This window comes from Spodoptera frugiperda, chromosome 12, assembly GCF_023101765.2.
Source record: "Spodoptera frugiperda isolate SF20-4 chromosome 12, AGI-APGP_CSIRO_Sfru_2.0, whole genome shotgun sequence".
NCBI classification, from domain to species: Eukaryota; Metazoa; Arthropoda; class Insecta; order Lepidoptera; family Noctuidae; genus Spodoptera; species Spodoptera frugiperda.
The window spans coordinates 4,953,143-4,969,350 of NC_064223.1; the positions used below are offsets into that span (position 1 = coordinate 4,953,143).

General features: G+C 34.3%; 1 protein-coding gene across 2 annotated transcripts in view; it reads right to left on the reverse strand.

Annotated features, from left to right (window-relative positions):
* Window positions 1-16,208, reverse strand: part of LOC118262952 (kynurenine formamidase) — a 28,105-nt gene that overhangs the window by 9,661 nt on the left and 2,236 nt on the right. The window contains exons 1-3 of one of the 2 annotated variants that reach the window (XM_035574662.2): window positions 7,933-8,113; window positions 1,121-1,255; window positions 167-302 (exon numbers count right to left, since the gene is read on the reverse strand). In XM_035574662.2, coding sequence (XP_035430555.2) covers window positions 167-302; window positions 1,121-1,216 — 232 coding nt within the window. In that variant the 5' untranslated portion in view covers window positions 1,217-1,255; window positions 7,933-8,113. Of the gene's footprint in view, window positions 1-166; window positions 303-1,120; window positions 1,256-7,932; window positions 8,114-16,208 lie in introns of those variants that run through there. The other variant, XM_035574663.2, reaches the window with a different exon arrangement.

The window sequence follows — 16,208 nt, forward strand, 5'->3', positions numbered from 1 at the left end:
TCCTGCTTCGATCCGGAGCCTCGGTAACCTTTTACGTTGGCCGCAGCTCCGGAATCGGGCATCAGCCCTACTGGGCAACATCTGTCGTGGTCTGATGGCTCAACAATATTAGCCTAGCCTGAAAACATAATTTGTAGAGTCTAGAAAGGTTAAAAATTGTTATCACCTGCTGTGACATGCTTCACGTGGTTTTGAAGCACTTCCAGGGCCGTAGGAAACCTGGTCGACCACCGACTGGGTGAGTATTCCCGCTCCAAGTCGATCGCGTCGAGAATCACCGACATTTTTGGCTGTTTTGAACCCTGAAATCAAAAGAGAATTCTTTTGTAGGTAAATCTATACTAATATTATAAAGCTGAAGAGTTTGTTTGTTTGTTTGAACGCGCTAATCTCCGAAACTATTGGTCCGATTTGAATAATTATTTTTGTGTTGGGTAGTGAAATGTATCGATCGGCTATAAAATATCACGCTATGATAGAATAGAAGCCAAGCAGAGCGGGTGAAACGGCGCAGATGTAGCTAGTACTGAATATTTTATGTCTTTTAGCCTTTACATCGTACGTCGACATTGAAGTGATTTCTATCGAAGGTATCTACAGTACGTTGTATCTATGCGATTGTAAAATACACACAATAATAATGAGATAACTTCCCATTAGATTCTCACACAATCGAAATACAAGCCATTGAATATAAGGAAACCCAAGATAATAACAATAAGTGATCGGATGAAACTTGATCAGAAACATATTCTATGGTAATCTAATTATACCCAACTACTGTAGGTACTGTCCATCACAGAAATCAGATAGGTACTTATATATTTCAATATCGGAATTCGTACAAAATAATTGTGATGTAGTCTCTCCACATCGCAAAGAGAGGGAAAAACAAAAACAACAACGCAATGCATCAAATCAGACACTGCTCAAAACAAGAACAATGTTACAAATGCCAATATTGTTAACGGTTCTATAACATTTTCACTAAAATCTTTTCTTGAAACATTAAAAACATAAACTCTTCTCTTTATTAGTAACGATTTTGTTCCAAAAACTATTGATAAAGACTGGGTTAAATAATCATTAAATAACTTTGAGTACGGCGTTCAATCTTTACCTCACTATCTTCCATAACTTTGGCGTTTCTTTTTCGACGAAACCTTTTCAAAAAACACTTAAATAACACTCTCATTTTCACTAAACGCAAGTCCATTATTGTTTACAGTAAACTTCGTAATAATCGTTATCAGATCTATATATAAAGTAAATAGAGCGAGTTCGAATCCAAAACAGTGACAAAGTTCGCGATAAACGAACACACGGACAGTTTATCAAATAAATTGCATCACTCCCTAGATGTTACTTATATAGAAAACTGATAAAGTAAATGATGTCAATTGTGTTTTACAAGTTATTTTGTTAACAATGGATTGAGTGTTTGTTAACAATGGAATGAGTGTTTGTTAACAAAGGTTTGAGTGTTTAACTACCGGTTTTGTTAACTTCCCGTTGTTATTATTGTTATGATTATGAATAGGCAATGACAGATTATACATTATAATCATCCGGAGTTGCGGACTACCTAGCGGGTTTACCGGAGCTCTGGCTCGAAAAGCAGGTGTAGGAACGGGATGGTTTTTAGTCAGTGAGAGTCTGACACTCCCTCTCGCCTCGCCAAAGACGGGAGAAATCATTGGATGAAGTCCGGTATGCACCTGATTCATGTTTCTTTCTTTGTTTGCTTACTTCTTTGTTCGTAGTACATTTACGCCTACTACTGAACAGATTTTGATACATACAATTTTGACGCTTTTCTAAAATAAATGTTAGACTCTAATGAATAGAGTTCAGATTTGAAACAACCACATTTCACCTAAACGCATTAGGAATGTAGTCATACATTTTATTTGTCCTTGAGAGATAAAAATAATTCATACAATGTTAACTAGATTTTTTATTACGTTTGAAGGTCGAATATGTTCGTAAGTAAGTGTATCGTTCAGTTGCAAACTGGTGTAGACATTTTAATCGTTGAATTTATAAGTTACTTATAAAATACCTATTGTGTAGGTACACAATAAATGCACTATATGACTTTGAACAAGGACTCAGTCGCAAGGTTACTAACATTTTGTTTTAACGTTGCCCCACTTTAGGATTTTATCCTGTATCGTGGGTGCGTTTACAAACATATAAGTTCACAAAAACATCACATTCAGACCCGAAACCACGATTTGTGGATCAAACAAAGAGTTATTGCGTGCACGAATCCGCTGCGTTGCATGGCAGCCAGTTGCCGAGGCACCGCACAAACCGTGCGGTCATGTGAAAGTTTGTTTCTTTGTTTGTGACTTCTTCGTGTCAAAACGGCTGAAAAGATCGAGATGAAATTTGGAACAGGGGTTGATTATGGCTAGGCCACCTTTTTAAAAAGCGGTGACTGGCGAAGTCTCTCGCTGAAGCTGGTTAGGTATATTTGTGAATTGTGAGATATCTCCAACTTGATTTATCCAAGAAATAATCACAGTGATGTGACACCATAAATTATATATAATTACATTCTAAACACTTAATACTAAATCTAAAAGTCTTTATAGTGATTATTCTATCATAAAGTTTGCGTGTTCAATAACAAGTTAGGTGATGTTTAAGAAACGATTATATTCCTAGAATAAACTTTTCTGTGTAAACGGTTTTTTCTTTTCGATGTAAAATCATAATTTTAAGTAGTTAATGGTGTTTTCATCAAATTGTAAATTGATTACTTAATTCTTCGAAATAGTTAAACATTTCATTAGGAATGACCGTGAAGCAAGTAAAAAGAGATGTCATAATGTGATTGTGCACTGTGACCAAAAAAATGGGCCCTGCCCAATGATATTATAAGTAAAAAGGTGTAGGATTGGTTATAACCGGAGCTGCGGACTACCTAACGGGTCTACCGGGGCTCCGGCTCGAAAGGCAGGAGTAGGAACGGGGTGGTTATTATAGTCAGTAAGAGTCTAACACTAATCATTAGATCATTTTCCTCCCTTTAAAAAAAGATAGGTTATAAGCGCTCAGAAAGTGCCACATTCAAATGTGGACAATTGGCAACGTGTTTGTAGTATGCGTCTGCATGTTAGAAAATAGAGAAAGGGCTTTCAGACGAAAAGAACCATCCCATTCATTCCCCCTATGCCATGGGGTCCATAATTAACGACGACTATGGACATCTCAATCACATGATCGCAGGTAAATCCTGAAGGTATTGTTAATAGACTAAGCTCTATTTATCTCCATAAAATTCAACCTCCTTACATTGTTTACAAATCAGTAAACTAACTCAATTGGCCTTGTTATTTATAGGCGCACAAATGCAAAGATAACAGGTATTAGCCGCATTATGATGCCATAAAATTGTCACAACAATGTTAAAATGGCGTCACGATGCACTCTCTATGTAACTACTCATTTATATTTATCGTGATAATATATTATTAGATTTTTTTCCTAATAACTATCGTGAGGCATACTATCTATACATATAATAAAATCGTAGAAAAGTGCTGTCTGTACATTGAAAATAAAAATAAAAAAAATAGCAGGGGTTATTGTTATGTCGATGTCGAACCCAAAAATGTAATTAACTTTTTTTTTGTCTGTTTGTCTGTTTGTCTGTTTGTCTGTTTGTCTGTTTGTCTGTTCGTCTGTGCGCGCTAATCTCAGAAACGGCTGATCCGAGTTGGATGCGGTTTTCACGAATATATTGTGGGATGCTTAAATTTACATTTAGTGTTTGTTTCATGTCAATCGGTTCATAAATAAAAAAGTTATGTCAAATTAAAGAATCACGTCGAACATTCTATGCTTATACCATTAATCTCCGCAACTATTTGACGGATTTGGTTGAAATTTGGTACAGATATAGTTTAGAACCTTAGAAAGGACATAGATATATTTTTATTTCAAAAATCAAAAAATAAAATAAAAATAAAATAAAAATAAAAATAAAAATAAAAATAAAATAAAAATAAAAATAAAAATAAAATAAAAATAAAAATAAAAATAAAAATAAAAATAAAAATAAAAATAAAAATAAAAATAAAAATAAAAATAAAAATAAAAATAAAAATAAAAATAAAAATAAAAATAAAAATAAAAATAAAAATAAAAATAAAAATAAAAATAAAAATAAAAATAAAAATAAAATAATAATAAAATAAAATAAAAATAAAATAAAAATAAAATAAAAATAAAAATAAAATAAATATAAAATAAAAATAAAATAAATATAAAATAAAAATAAAATAAAAATAAAATAAAATAAAATAAAATAAAATAAAATAAAATAAAATAAAAATAAAAATAAAATAAAAATAAAATAAAATAAAATAAAATAAAATAAAAATAAAATAAAAATAAAATAAAAATAAAATAAAAATAAAATAAAAATAAAATAAAAATAAAATAAAAATAAAATAAAATAAAATAAAATAAAATAAAAATAAAATAAAATAAAAATAAAAAAAAAATAAAATAAAAAAAATAAAAAAAAATAATAATAAAATAAAAAAAAAATAAATAAATAAATAAAATAAATTTATTCCGGACATACAGCGCCATCTATTGTTCAATTTCGTACTTATAGTACGGAATTGAACAATGTCGGGCTGTTCCTATACTCCGTAGATAGATGGCGTTGATCGCGCAATGGTGTAATTACAATTGTTCAGTTCATGTTATTGTTTTAATTCATTGGAAATTTGTTTTTACAAAATAGTAAAAAGCAATGAAAAATATAACATAATACAACTTTTAGTACAAAGAAAACGCTCTAACGGAGTATAGATAATTCTATGTCGATCGTTACACGACTTCGGTTCATGTTATTGTTTTAATTCATCGAAAAAAAGTTAACAAATAGTAAAAAGGTATGAAAAAAATTATATCAATATAATTAAACTTTTAGTACAAAGAACAAAACCCGAACGGAGTATAAATAAATAATCCAAGTTGTCTTTATCCTCGATAGATGGCGTTGGGATCGAAATAGATTGCGCTATGGTTTTGTTACAATTATTTGGTTGGGTATCGGCCGAGCGCTTCGGTACTATTGTAGAAAATGTGTATTATCAGTCGTATGATTATTTGTCTGTAGTGGTCCTGCTGTTTCGTATATTCTAAATTGGTTTCGTTGTATTTGTCAATTAATAAGTTTATTTGTTGGGTTTTCCTGGTTTTCTGGTTAAACTTTTTAACGTAGGTTTAGTTTGATATCGATTATTAGTAGTTACTGTAGTTAGTTTTTTTAATAAAATTGTAAGTCTAATTTATAAATTAATTAGATTAGATTTAAGTCGTTTCTTTTAAATTATTTAGTTTAAGCTTGGTTATTATAGCATAAAGGATAGGTTCTAATATAATTTCTTTTTTAATTGTTATAAATTCGTAATTCGTAGCTTTCTTTAGTTTTCAGTTAGTTTTCATCTTAAGTTCGGAAAGATTATAATATTTCTTTAGTTAAAGTCCGTTTTTAAACTATTTTTTCAATGCCCTAAGTGAGTATACATCTATTAAAATCAAACGCAGAGCTCATTATGTTGATTTTTGAAGAGTTCCCTGGAATATCTTCCACATCTCATTTTTGAAAAGATCCCGCGAGATCGGGAACTCATCATCATCATCATCATCATCAGCCTATAGCTATGGGAACTATGTGGTTAAAACCAAAAATTTGCCGGAAGTCACTATTCCACGCGAACGAAGTCGCGGGCAAAAGCTAGTATTAAATAAAAATAACGGTTTGCTCACGTAAATATAGTTACTGAGAAAAGCCGCGCACGCTGCTCGTAATGAAGAGTCCCTCTGTGACTCGAAACTAGTAGAGCTTTTCTCAGTGCGTGTGTAAACCATTATTTTTATTTAATTTAGATACTTCTTTAGTGAATCTGTAATTAATCCTGATAGTAAGTACAAGGGTAAATAACTCTTACTATTTTTAAAGAGCACCTAGGTCCACTGACGTACAGACTGCCAGATTATTATATATTTACTTTTTTATTTGTTGATATTTCAAAAGTATCTATTTCGACTTTAACTTTGAACGCAAAAGGCAAAGATGTACGTACCTATATAAATTGTAAAAAGCAGGAAATCCATGGCTTACGTAACGCATCTATTATAATTATTTAATATTCTGAATAATTATTTCTGAAATTATCATAGCATTATTACCTATATTCCGTGACTATCGTGTTATGTTATTATATTTTATTATCTCTAAATCTTAATTGTTATTTTATCACGAAGTGAGAATATTAAACCTATCAATAACCCTAGCACTAAAATGGAATACACTTGGTGAAGGGACTTAATGCATATCTCCACTCTGCAGCGAAAGCAAGCATGAAAAGAGAGTGGTGTGCTACAGGGTTCGATCCTGGGACCAAAAACTAAAACATCGATTTCAACCGAACTTAGGCCTTTGCCGGAGCTACGAACTACCTAGCGAGTTTACCGGGGCTCTGGCTCGAAAAGCAAGAGTAGGAACGGGATGGTTTTTAGTCAGTAAGAGTCTGACATTCCCTTTCGCCTCGCCCAAGGCGGGAGAAGTCATTGGACGATTTTCCCCCATTAAAAAGCCTTTTGATCAGTATTATTCAGTTTATCGATCACAAAATAACTGTCGGTCAAGAGCGTACTGATAAAGTCAGTGTAGATAACAAAGATATTATGTAAATTGTAACAACATTATTACTAATCTATGTTGTTGACTGACCTACGTTCAGTGTTAGATAAATAAAGCCTCCCGATCTATTTCAATTATGGTGTCAAGTCTAACAAGTCTAGTCTACTACACAGGAGTCTAGGCAAGCGTAGTGTAGGGCGCCCTCCAGCTAGGTGAAGTGACGATCGCATGGTGGCTGGTAGTGGTTGGATGCGTAGAGCTGAAGATCGAGCTCAGTGGCGTGCCATTGGAGAGGCCTATGTCCAGCAATGGACGAAAACAGGCTGATGATGACTACACAGGAAATATTACAGTGCACAGCACACACAAGTGTCTGCGCAATCACAGGTGCACTCTCTGTTCCTTCACTCTCTGAACCCGATAGGATGGCAGACCGACATGACCGGAGAGAAGTCAGGTGGAAGACCAACGGCTTTAGGTAAATGATTTTTGAGGCACAATGGAAACACCGCCGAACTTAATGACTCCTAACTAATAATGGTTATTTTAGTCAGAAAATGACATTATCACTTTTTGCCCGAATGCGGGAAACGAAACCGCGACATGTTTTATAGCAGCCGGTCACTCAGCTACTACGCCAATTAAGGCTGTATTAGATACTGATAAAATAAGTACGGTATGTATTTAATTATGCTTTTAAAAATAGTATTTAGCTAAGTAACTGATATGGCTACAGAAATCGTGACTCACAATTAAATGATATCTTTAAAGTAGATCTATTGTTTTCTAATGCAGTTTTTTATGAATTAACGCATTGACAAATCCATGCCGGAAGGTACGAATACACAAATTTTACCTTCGTTCTTGTGAACGAATTTTGATTCATTCTGCTAATCTGTTAGTTTTTAGTCTATGTGTTAAATAAAACGAACCGACACTGTTTTGGTAATTCGAATATCGCTCTCGATACACGCAACACTACAGAATAATAAAAACTAATCGCGCATTAGATTAGTTTTTATTATTCTATCTACATGTGTTCACCAAACATATCACTTTTATAAATAAACACATTTCAAGCTAATCTCTTTATAGTATTACACAATACAGTATTACTATTATTCCGCTAAGGGATAGGAAGAGTCAATCTCAGAGTAGTATTGCATGTACATTGTACACCCACTGTTTGCCCTTTATATCTCTAAACCCACGCTAAGGGCTAGCCAATTTCCATACACAAGACACTATTAAATACCGACCACAACTCCAAAGACTGTATTATCATTTAAAACAAACACAACGCACTTTAATTGTCTTTTTTAAAACAGGTCCATTGATACTGTCACTGCACTTATCTCACACAAAAATGTTAATCGTTTCAACACACTACGGCTCGTCAATAGTACCTAAACTGGTTCCACGAATACGACTCACAAACGACTGACAGTTTAAACAAAAATTAAAACAGTTTTATAATAATTCCATGGTAAAACGGTGATAGAAGAAATAAGTTGAACGTCTGTCTCTTTCGTGATAAAATTTCTTGTGAACGTCATTATGTTTTATGTGATTTTGATGTTCTTTGTGACTGTCATTGTAATTACAGTGGATACCTATTACAGGACAATTGTTAACTAACTAGAGCAAAAATGAAGGTTAAAATAATAATAAGTAACTAGAAATATAAAAAATCTAATAAATATAAAATAAATACTTGCTCGTGTAGACCCAAGTCATTCTGGGACAGATCCAGACAGCATATCTCTCTAACAACAAACCCTTCAATAAGTACTCCAATCTCTAATTCACCTTACAAGCAAGAGTAGCAGCTACTTGCACTGTTATGTGAAGAAGAAGATAATCTACATACTAATAGTTTATCACGGGTTTTAGTCTCCTGTTTTCTTTTTTAGTCAATAAATAGCAAGAACATTATTATGATATACCAAGTAAACACAATATTTCCGACTTTAATAGTCCTTAAATCAAACAAGAAAGTAAACAGCTTTATATACTTGTATGTAGGTGTTAGTTTCTCATCAATATACATAAAGTAAATAAGATAGTACCTTGGTACGTCCCGACCCAGCTTAGATACGAGAGGTAAGTGATGTGTAAATGCTTAATATATTACGAGATAAGTGATAACAGCGAGGCTACGGAGCACAACATAAATAAAATGATAACTGGCTATTTGAACAACACTTGTCTGTTCTACTAAATATTTGTTTTTGGCCGATTTTGATCGTGTTACATGATAAATGCCTGCCGAAAAATGTTAATTTATCTTTACTAAATATTTTTGTCAAAATAGTGAACTTGTATCAATTAAAAATAACGGTTTACTCACGTAAATATATTGAGAAAAGCTCTACTAGTTTCAAGTTACAGAGGGACTCTTCTTCATAAGTGGCGCGCACGGACGCGGCGCCGGAATTTAATCAATTTTTAATCGGAATTTAATTTAAACGGAACATCATCATCATAACGTATCACGTCAATTAGACCAGTTCCAGGTCTGCCAATCCTTTTAAAGACTTAAAGATCTATATCGATGTAAACAAGTATGAACACAATAGGAAATCCGATTCCAAACCGCATTCCTATACAGTACCTATGTAGGTGGCAGTAGGTAAGTAAATACCTAGGGCCCTATCACTAGATGCAGTCAACCGCAAATCAATTGATACCTTATGCAACATACGTTGTTTAGCAACTTATCGACACATTTATAAGGCCACTAGTGGTAGGAACTACGGAATTCTGGTTAGAAACTAACTGTTACAATAGTTGCTTGTGTAATTTATTTGTATACCCATGCTATATGAATGAATCTCAAAATTATAAATCTTAAAGTATCTTTGTTTGGATGTCAATGACGCTGAAACTGCTGAACGGATTCTGATGAAATTAGTAATGGTATACAGACAGCTGTTTTGGGTGGTAGGGTGAATTATCCAACAGGAATGCAGGTGAAGCCACTGGCAGAAACTAATATATGCAGATATCTAAGCAATAGCTAGTTGTTAAACTCATGAATATAAAATATTGACACCTTCCATTGGATAAATTACGTTAAAACGTAGGTCAACACAATACAACATTTTTATTTACTCGTTTAACCAATACTTAAACATTGACCATAGCACAGATCCAATTTAATCATATAACATGGATCATCAGAAACCAACTAAAAAGCATCGAAACGTTGGAATCTCGCAATAAAATTAATCAGTAAATATTTTTAGCTCCTCCTAGTGGCCAGTTGAAGTTATTTATAAAATTTTGTAACCAAGGCCGGAAAAGGGAAGGTCACTTTATAAAACTGACCACAATTAACAGTTCCTCCTTGGAACTGATCAAACAAATTAACCACAGCAAACGGTTCGATCCCCCTGTAAGCCTTAAAAAGCATCGCGGAGATGCGAAAGTTTTCTCAACAAAGAGCACGGGTACTTAACGGACTGGATGTGCCCACAAACTTTTTGCTAGCGATCTGGCTCCAGGTGTTTGTGGCGCCGTTCGTATCGCCTTTTATCCCTGAAGGGGTAGGCAGTGGTGGACATTATGGCACGTAATGCCACTGTACAACGTACACCCACTTTTCATTCGCTTGTGTTATAAGTCCCATGTAATAGGGGGTGAACCTATTGCCATATACTGGGCATGTTTCCAGACTCCGTGTTACTTACTAAGAAATTTCCGCTACACGAGGTGCTACAATACTACTGCTTGTGTAATCATAATCTTATCAACGTTCTCTTCATTTTTTTAGGATTTGTAGAAAAGACAAAAGATTTTACGAGTGTTGTGTTCAGAGGTGGTTTCTCTAGCCCTGGTATAGTCAGTGAGAGTCTGACACTCTCTCTCAAGGCGGGAGAAGTCATTGGATGATTTTTCCCCCTTAAAAAAGGCCAGGTATTGTGCCTATTAAAATACCTTATGATATTCAACCGATAAAAGACTAGTAAATAAAATCTCGATACCAAAAGGTTAGACACTAAAACATGAGTGAGATTTCTGATACGTCTATTGATACGTAGAACGATCTAATTTATTCAACAAAATGTCATATTATTATCTATTTCTGAATGAATATAAATATCGCGATACATATTTTTATAATAACATTTACGGTAATTCTATTCAAATTTAGGTATATATGAATAAAATCAAAACCCGTTTCGGTTATACATATAATTTCCATTTTTTTAAACAAAAATGTTTTGTGCTCGAGTTAAATTCCTAGAAGCGGCATAGAAACAAAACTATAGCGAAACAAAGTCTAACGTTATTTTTCTTTTTAGATTAAAATAGAAAATCTTACTAGAGAAAAGAGGCTTCAATAATATGTACTTATTCAGAGGGAGAGTGTATGCATAGGTGGCTTTTTTCCTTTTTTTTTTTTGGGAAAATCTTTCAATGACTTCTCCCGACTTGCGCGAGGCGAATGGCACTCCCATTCGCCTCGCGCAAGTCGGGTCAGACGCTTACTGACTAAAAACCAGCCCGTTCCTTCCCCTGCTTTTCGAACCGGAGCCCCGGTAAAGCCGCTAGGTAGTCCACAGCTCCGTATCAGGCATCAGTCCTTCTGGGCCGCATTTGTGGTGGTCTGATGGCTCTTTGAGTATCACGCGCGCGCGGGTAATGTTAAATGGTTGGGTAATGGGGATAAAATGGCAACTACTTCTGGAAATCGGGATCTACGTAATTAACTATGTACCTGTTCTCAGTATTAAGATTAAGGGACTTTATTTATAATTATACAACTATGTAATTTACAATGGTGTACTAGTTTTATGGTTACTCTAATAACATTGTAATCGTGATAACAATGATTACTTAATTCGTTCCTAGAATGTACTATACTGCAGAATCTAATATGGCTCGATAAGAACCTTGTTTCACTGACTAGGTAATAAGCTGTAGTTATCATGAATTTGTATTATAGAGGTGTTAATTTATTTATAAAGTTGGCATTGTTCTGGGGTAAATTTTTCATCAGCACCATATCACCCGCGAGTCGTCCATTGCAGAATCGGTTGAGTGAAGATGACTTGCATCTAGCTTCGTTGTTTGAGGGAATTAAACCATCAAATGTCTCCTCCCACCCTGGGTGAGGCGAGAAGGAGAGTTAGACTTTTACTGACTAAAAACCACCCTGTTCCGATTCCTGCTTTGAGCCGGAATCCCGGTAACTCTTGTTGTCCGCATCGCCGGTTGGATCCAGCTTTTTATTGATCGTATATCCACCTTATGGTGGAATTTTTACGCTTCTGGCAATACTGGTTAAATGCGAAAATCTGGTATGTTTATTTGTTCATATCTTTTAGACATTTGACCTTTTAAGCACTTAGTGGACTTTAACGAAATTTGACTAGATAATATCTTTTTGATCTTTTTACGAAAATAAATTAACGAGATTAAAGTCATAGGAGATAAAAAAAATATAAGTGTTGTTTCTAAAGTCCAATTTTGGATTGGATTGGAACGTCAAGGCTGAAGAACAGATAGGTACTGGTACAATCATTTTCATTCTTCCGCTATAATTATACCAGCTAATATTTTTTTTTTGTTGTATCATACAACCGTACGTTTCCTTATGTAGCATGACTAGACTTTAGTTCAAAAAGTTTTTATTTAAATTGTAGGCCAACTTTTTCATATAGATTAACTCCATATTGCAGTATGGCACAGCGCAATAAGGGGTCTTTAGCAGCTAACGAGGCGTAGAAACAGCCACAGCTTAGCTATCACAGATTAAGTGTGGGAGAGCCATGCTACTGCATGAATGGACCGGCTCGACCGGAGTGATACCACGGCCTCATAGAAAACCGACGTGAAACAGCGCTTGCACTATGTTTCGTTGTGTGAATGAGGTTACCGGAGCCCCAATTACCTCCCCTTCCCAATCTTTTCAATCCCCGATTCTCCCTTAAATTCCTAAACCCTAAAAGGCCGGCTCTGGTGTTTCGGGTGTCCATAGGCCATGGCAATTTCTTACTATCAGATGACCGTCCGCTCGTTTACCGGCTCACACTTTTTTTTCTTTTTTTTTTTGAAAAACATAGACTACCTTAAAATGGTCGAGCAAATGAACGTGAAACAAGGTATTTCTATTATTTTTATTTTAATACCTTCTCCCTACTACACTACTATACACTACTACTCCATACACTTCCTCTCAAGTGTGTACAAACTATGTATCAAGTTTTTAAGACGTATAGACGTCTAACAAAAAATAAAAAACTTTGAAATATTTTTTTAATTTTATTTTAATTCGTTCGTAATGTCAACCGCAGCGTAAACAGTTTTTTATTGGCTGTAGTTGTCCAGATTGATTGGTCGTTAATGTAGTAGTGACCTTGATAAATTATTCTAGTATTATTATTTATTAATAATAATGGCAACTGGCGCAGTTAATTGGGTCATTAATGACTTTTATTGGATGACGATCTAGTTTCAAGTACAGGAAGAGTAAATTATATTAATGGGAACTATCATTATTTATTTTCTATGACATTATTGTAATTTATGAAGCTAATGGCAATTGTGACACATTTGGTTTGTTAAGTGTTAAAGCAACTGTTCTGCACGAAGTCTCAGGTTGGTAGCATTCAAGTCAATAAAATATTTTAAGTTAAATTGAATTTGTATTTTTTTCTTTAATATCCTGATCCCTGGTGCAACTACGGAAAATAAATCAACATTCTGTAAATTTCAATAGAGAAAAATCTTCATTATTTTAAAACTGATTTTGTGTCATAAGAGCGCTCACATATATTATGTGAGGTGGATTTTTACTATTTACTGAATTAAAAAAATATTTGGCATCTTTCGAGTTCTTCATCTGTCAAAGAACTAATTACACAGAGTAAAATACTAATAATTATCTTGTCCTTTTAAACCTATTGTATTAAATTTATGGATATCGAGACCAGGGTTTGCCGATCTCCTTTGCATTCATACTTTCTTATGAGAATCTTTCTCCAAATTCTCTTGGCCTCTTTCCAATTCGGTTTGGGGTCAACACCGAGTCTTAACCTCACCTTAATTTTAGCTGAATATCAGTGTTTTATGTAGAGAGAGTCATTAGAGGAGACCTATATTTAGTAGGGGACGTTTTGTAGCTGATACGATGACGATGATTGTCATTTGTTCTCCACGTAGGTAATAACTTATTAAGCCAAGAACCCATCAATAACCCATGACAACTTCGCAGTGATCCTTTCGAAGACTTATACAATCTGGGGGCTTACTTTTGAATCAAATTTCGATCGATCGCCATTGATATAGTGCGAAACTTCGTACTCGTGAGTTACAACACTAGCGCCTATTGCATGGATATTGAGTGAACTAAATGCCAAACCCGGGCGAAGGCTTTAGTATTAAGTTTGGCTTTATATGCCGTCGGTAAAAATACCATTCCGATGGTTTTTTTATGCGGGGAGGATCATCCAATGACTTCTCCCGCTTTAGGCGAGGTGAGAGGGAGTGTCAGACTCACTGACTAAAAACCACCCCGTTCCTACTCTTGCATTTCAGGGATTGCGTTCCTACTGTTGCGAAGCCGCTGGCAGAAGTCAGTTCTACATAATTGTAAAAGAACATCACCACTAGGTACTCCATTTAACCCACAGATGCATTTGTTACGTTGTATTTAGAATCTATTTTCGAAAGTAGTTCACATGAGCAGCGTGTTCGAAATAGAACTAGAAATATAATTAGAAAATGTTTGGTTAAATCAGTGACATTTGTTGTTTACTCAGTAATAAAGGTGTAAATATTATGTAAATTATTTTTATCGCACCACGTGTTTCAGAAGGTCGTAACTAAATAATGTTGCCGGAAATTATGGCTCGTTGGTCATGCCTCGAAAAACATTAGACAGATACTTAAGTACCTGGTACGTAGCTTTTTTATTGTATAAGCCGGTAAACGAACAGACGTTAGGTACCTGGTACCCAACTTTTTTCGACTGATCACCTGATGGTAAGCAATCGCTGCCGCCCATGGACATCAAAAACACCAGAGGCGTTACAAGGTGCGTTGCCAGCCTTTCGGGGGTTAGGAATTTAAGGTTTGTTGGGGAATTGGGGATCAGGAAGATTGGGACAGAGGTTAATTGGGGTAATTGGGCTTCAGGTAACCTCACTCACACAACGAAATATTTAATATTTAACGCAAGCGTTGTTTCACGTCGGTTTTCTGAAGTTAATGTTTTTTTTTTTTTATAATATTTGTCTAAAGCGCAATTACAATTAATGCGTCTGTTAAGGTCAGGGCTAACGGTCTCGATACTGATAATGACAAAATTCGGTCATCAATTTGTGAATTTATTTAATAGATTTTCAACCTTATTTGTTTGTAACATTTGTTTCTTTGTTTTAACACCAGACACAAACAGTGCACGCGACATAAAATAAAATAAGAAAATAGACCAATACTTATAGAAATAAATGTGAATATAGACAAAAACGTTAAAAACAAAAACACTAACAATTAATGTTTTGTGCCCGACACTTGTACCAAAAATAAAGTATGGCATGTTACGGCAGGACGTCTCAGTACCTACAAAATCACTTCAAGATAAACCTTGTTAAAATAAAAAATAATAATGTAAATAGAGTGACATAAATCGCTATAAATATCTAATTTATCAGCCATAAAAGTCAAAAGCGGAAGAATTATTATAAGTACCAACCTAACTATAAACCTAAGCAATTGACTAAGATTTATTAATCCTCGCTGATCAAATTATGACGATATCTTAAGACCATGAACACAACAGTCCAAGGTATAAGGAAGTAGGTGTTACTTCAAAAGGGCCTCGCACAACCTGAGCCAGTTAATCTCTTTATTACAGGTCAATGAACTGTTCAAACTTCGGTTCTAATGTGAACTTGTGACGATGAACCACTCCGGTACAGTAAGAGACGAGAGTTGAGTTTGAATATTAATTACTTATGTATAAAAAAGTATTATGGGTGCCCACACTATGTACTAATAATGTATTACTTGTGATTTGAAAAAATCTTATTCCTAGTTAGTTCTCTTGGTTCGTGCTCTTGGCATTTTTTTTACAATACATAGGTCTATTTAATATTCATAGAGTACCTATATTATATTAAAACTTCGTGATTATGATATTCTAACGTTATGTAGATATGTAAATACTTTCGAATATGATGGTTTCTCTACTGGTATTTTTTATTTTATAATTTATTTATTAAACCTAATAGGTAAAAATGAAGTCATGCAAAGCTCTATCTATGTGCTAATGGGTATTCTAGAAATAAACATCTTTAAATATATGGATACCTAACATCATAAAAATAATAGGTAGGTACTTACCACAGATGTCGTAAATTTTCAGATCGTTTATTATTGAATATTTAGATGATAATAGGTTACGTCTCCCTAGGGATGTGCAGTAACAGGCGTTGCACCATAGGAGCTCCGGAGCAGGTCTAGTTAGAGGTCTCGGTGCCCCTTATCGGTGCTGAAGGTGGCCACCGGGGTGGTTTTAGTGAGG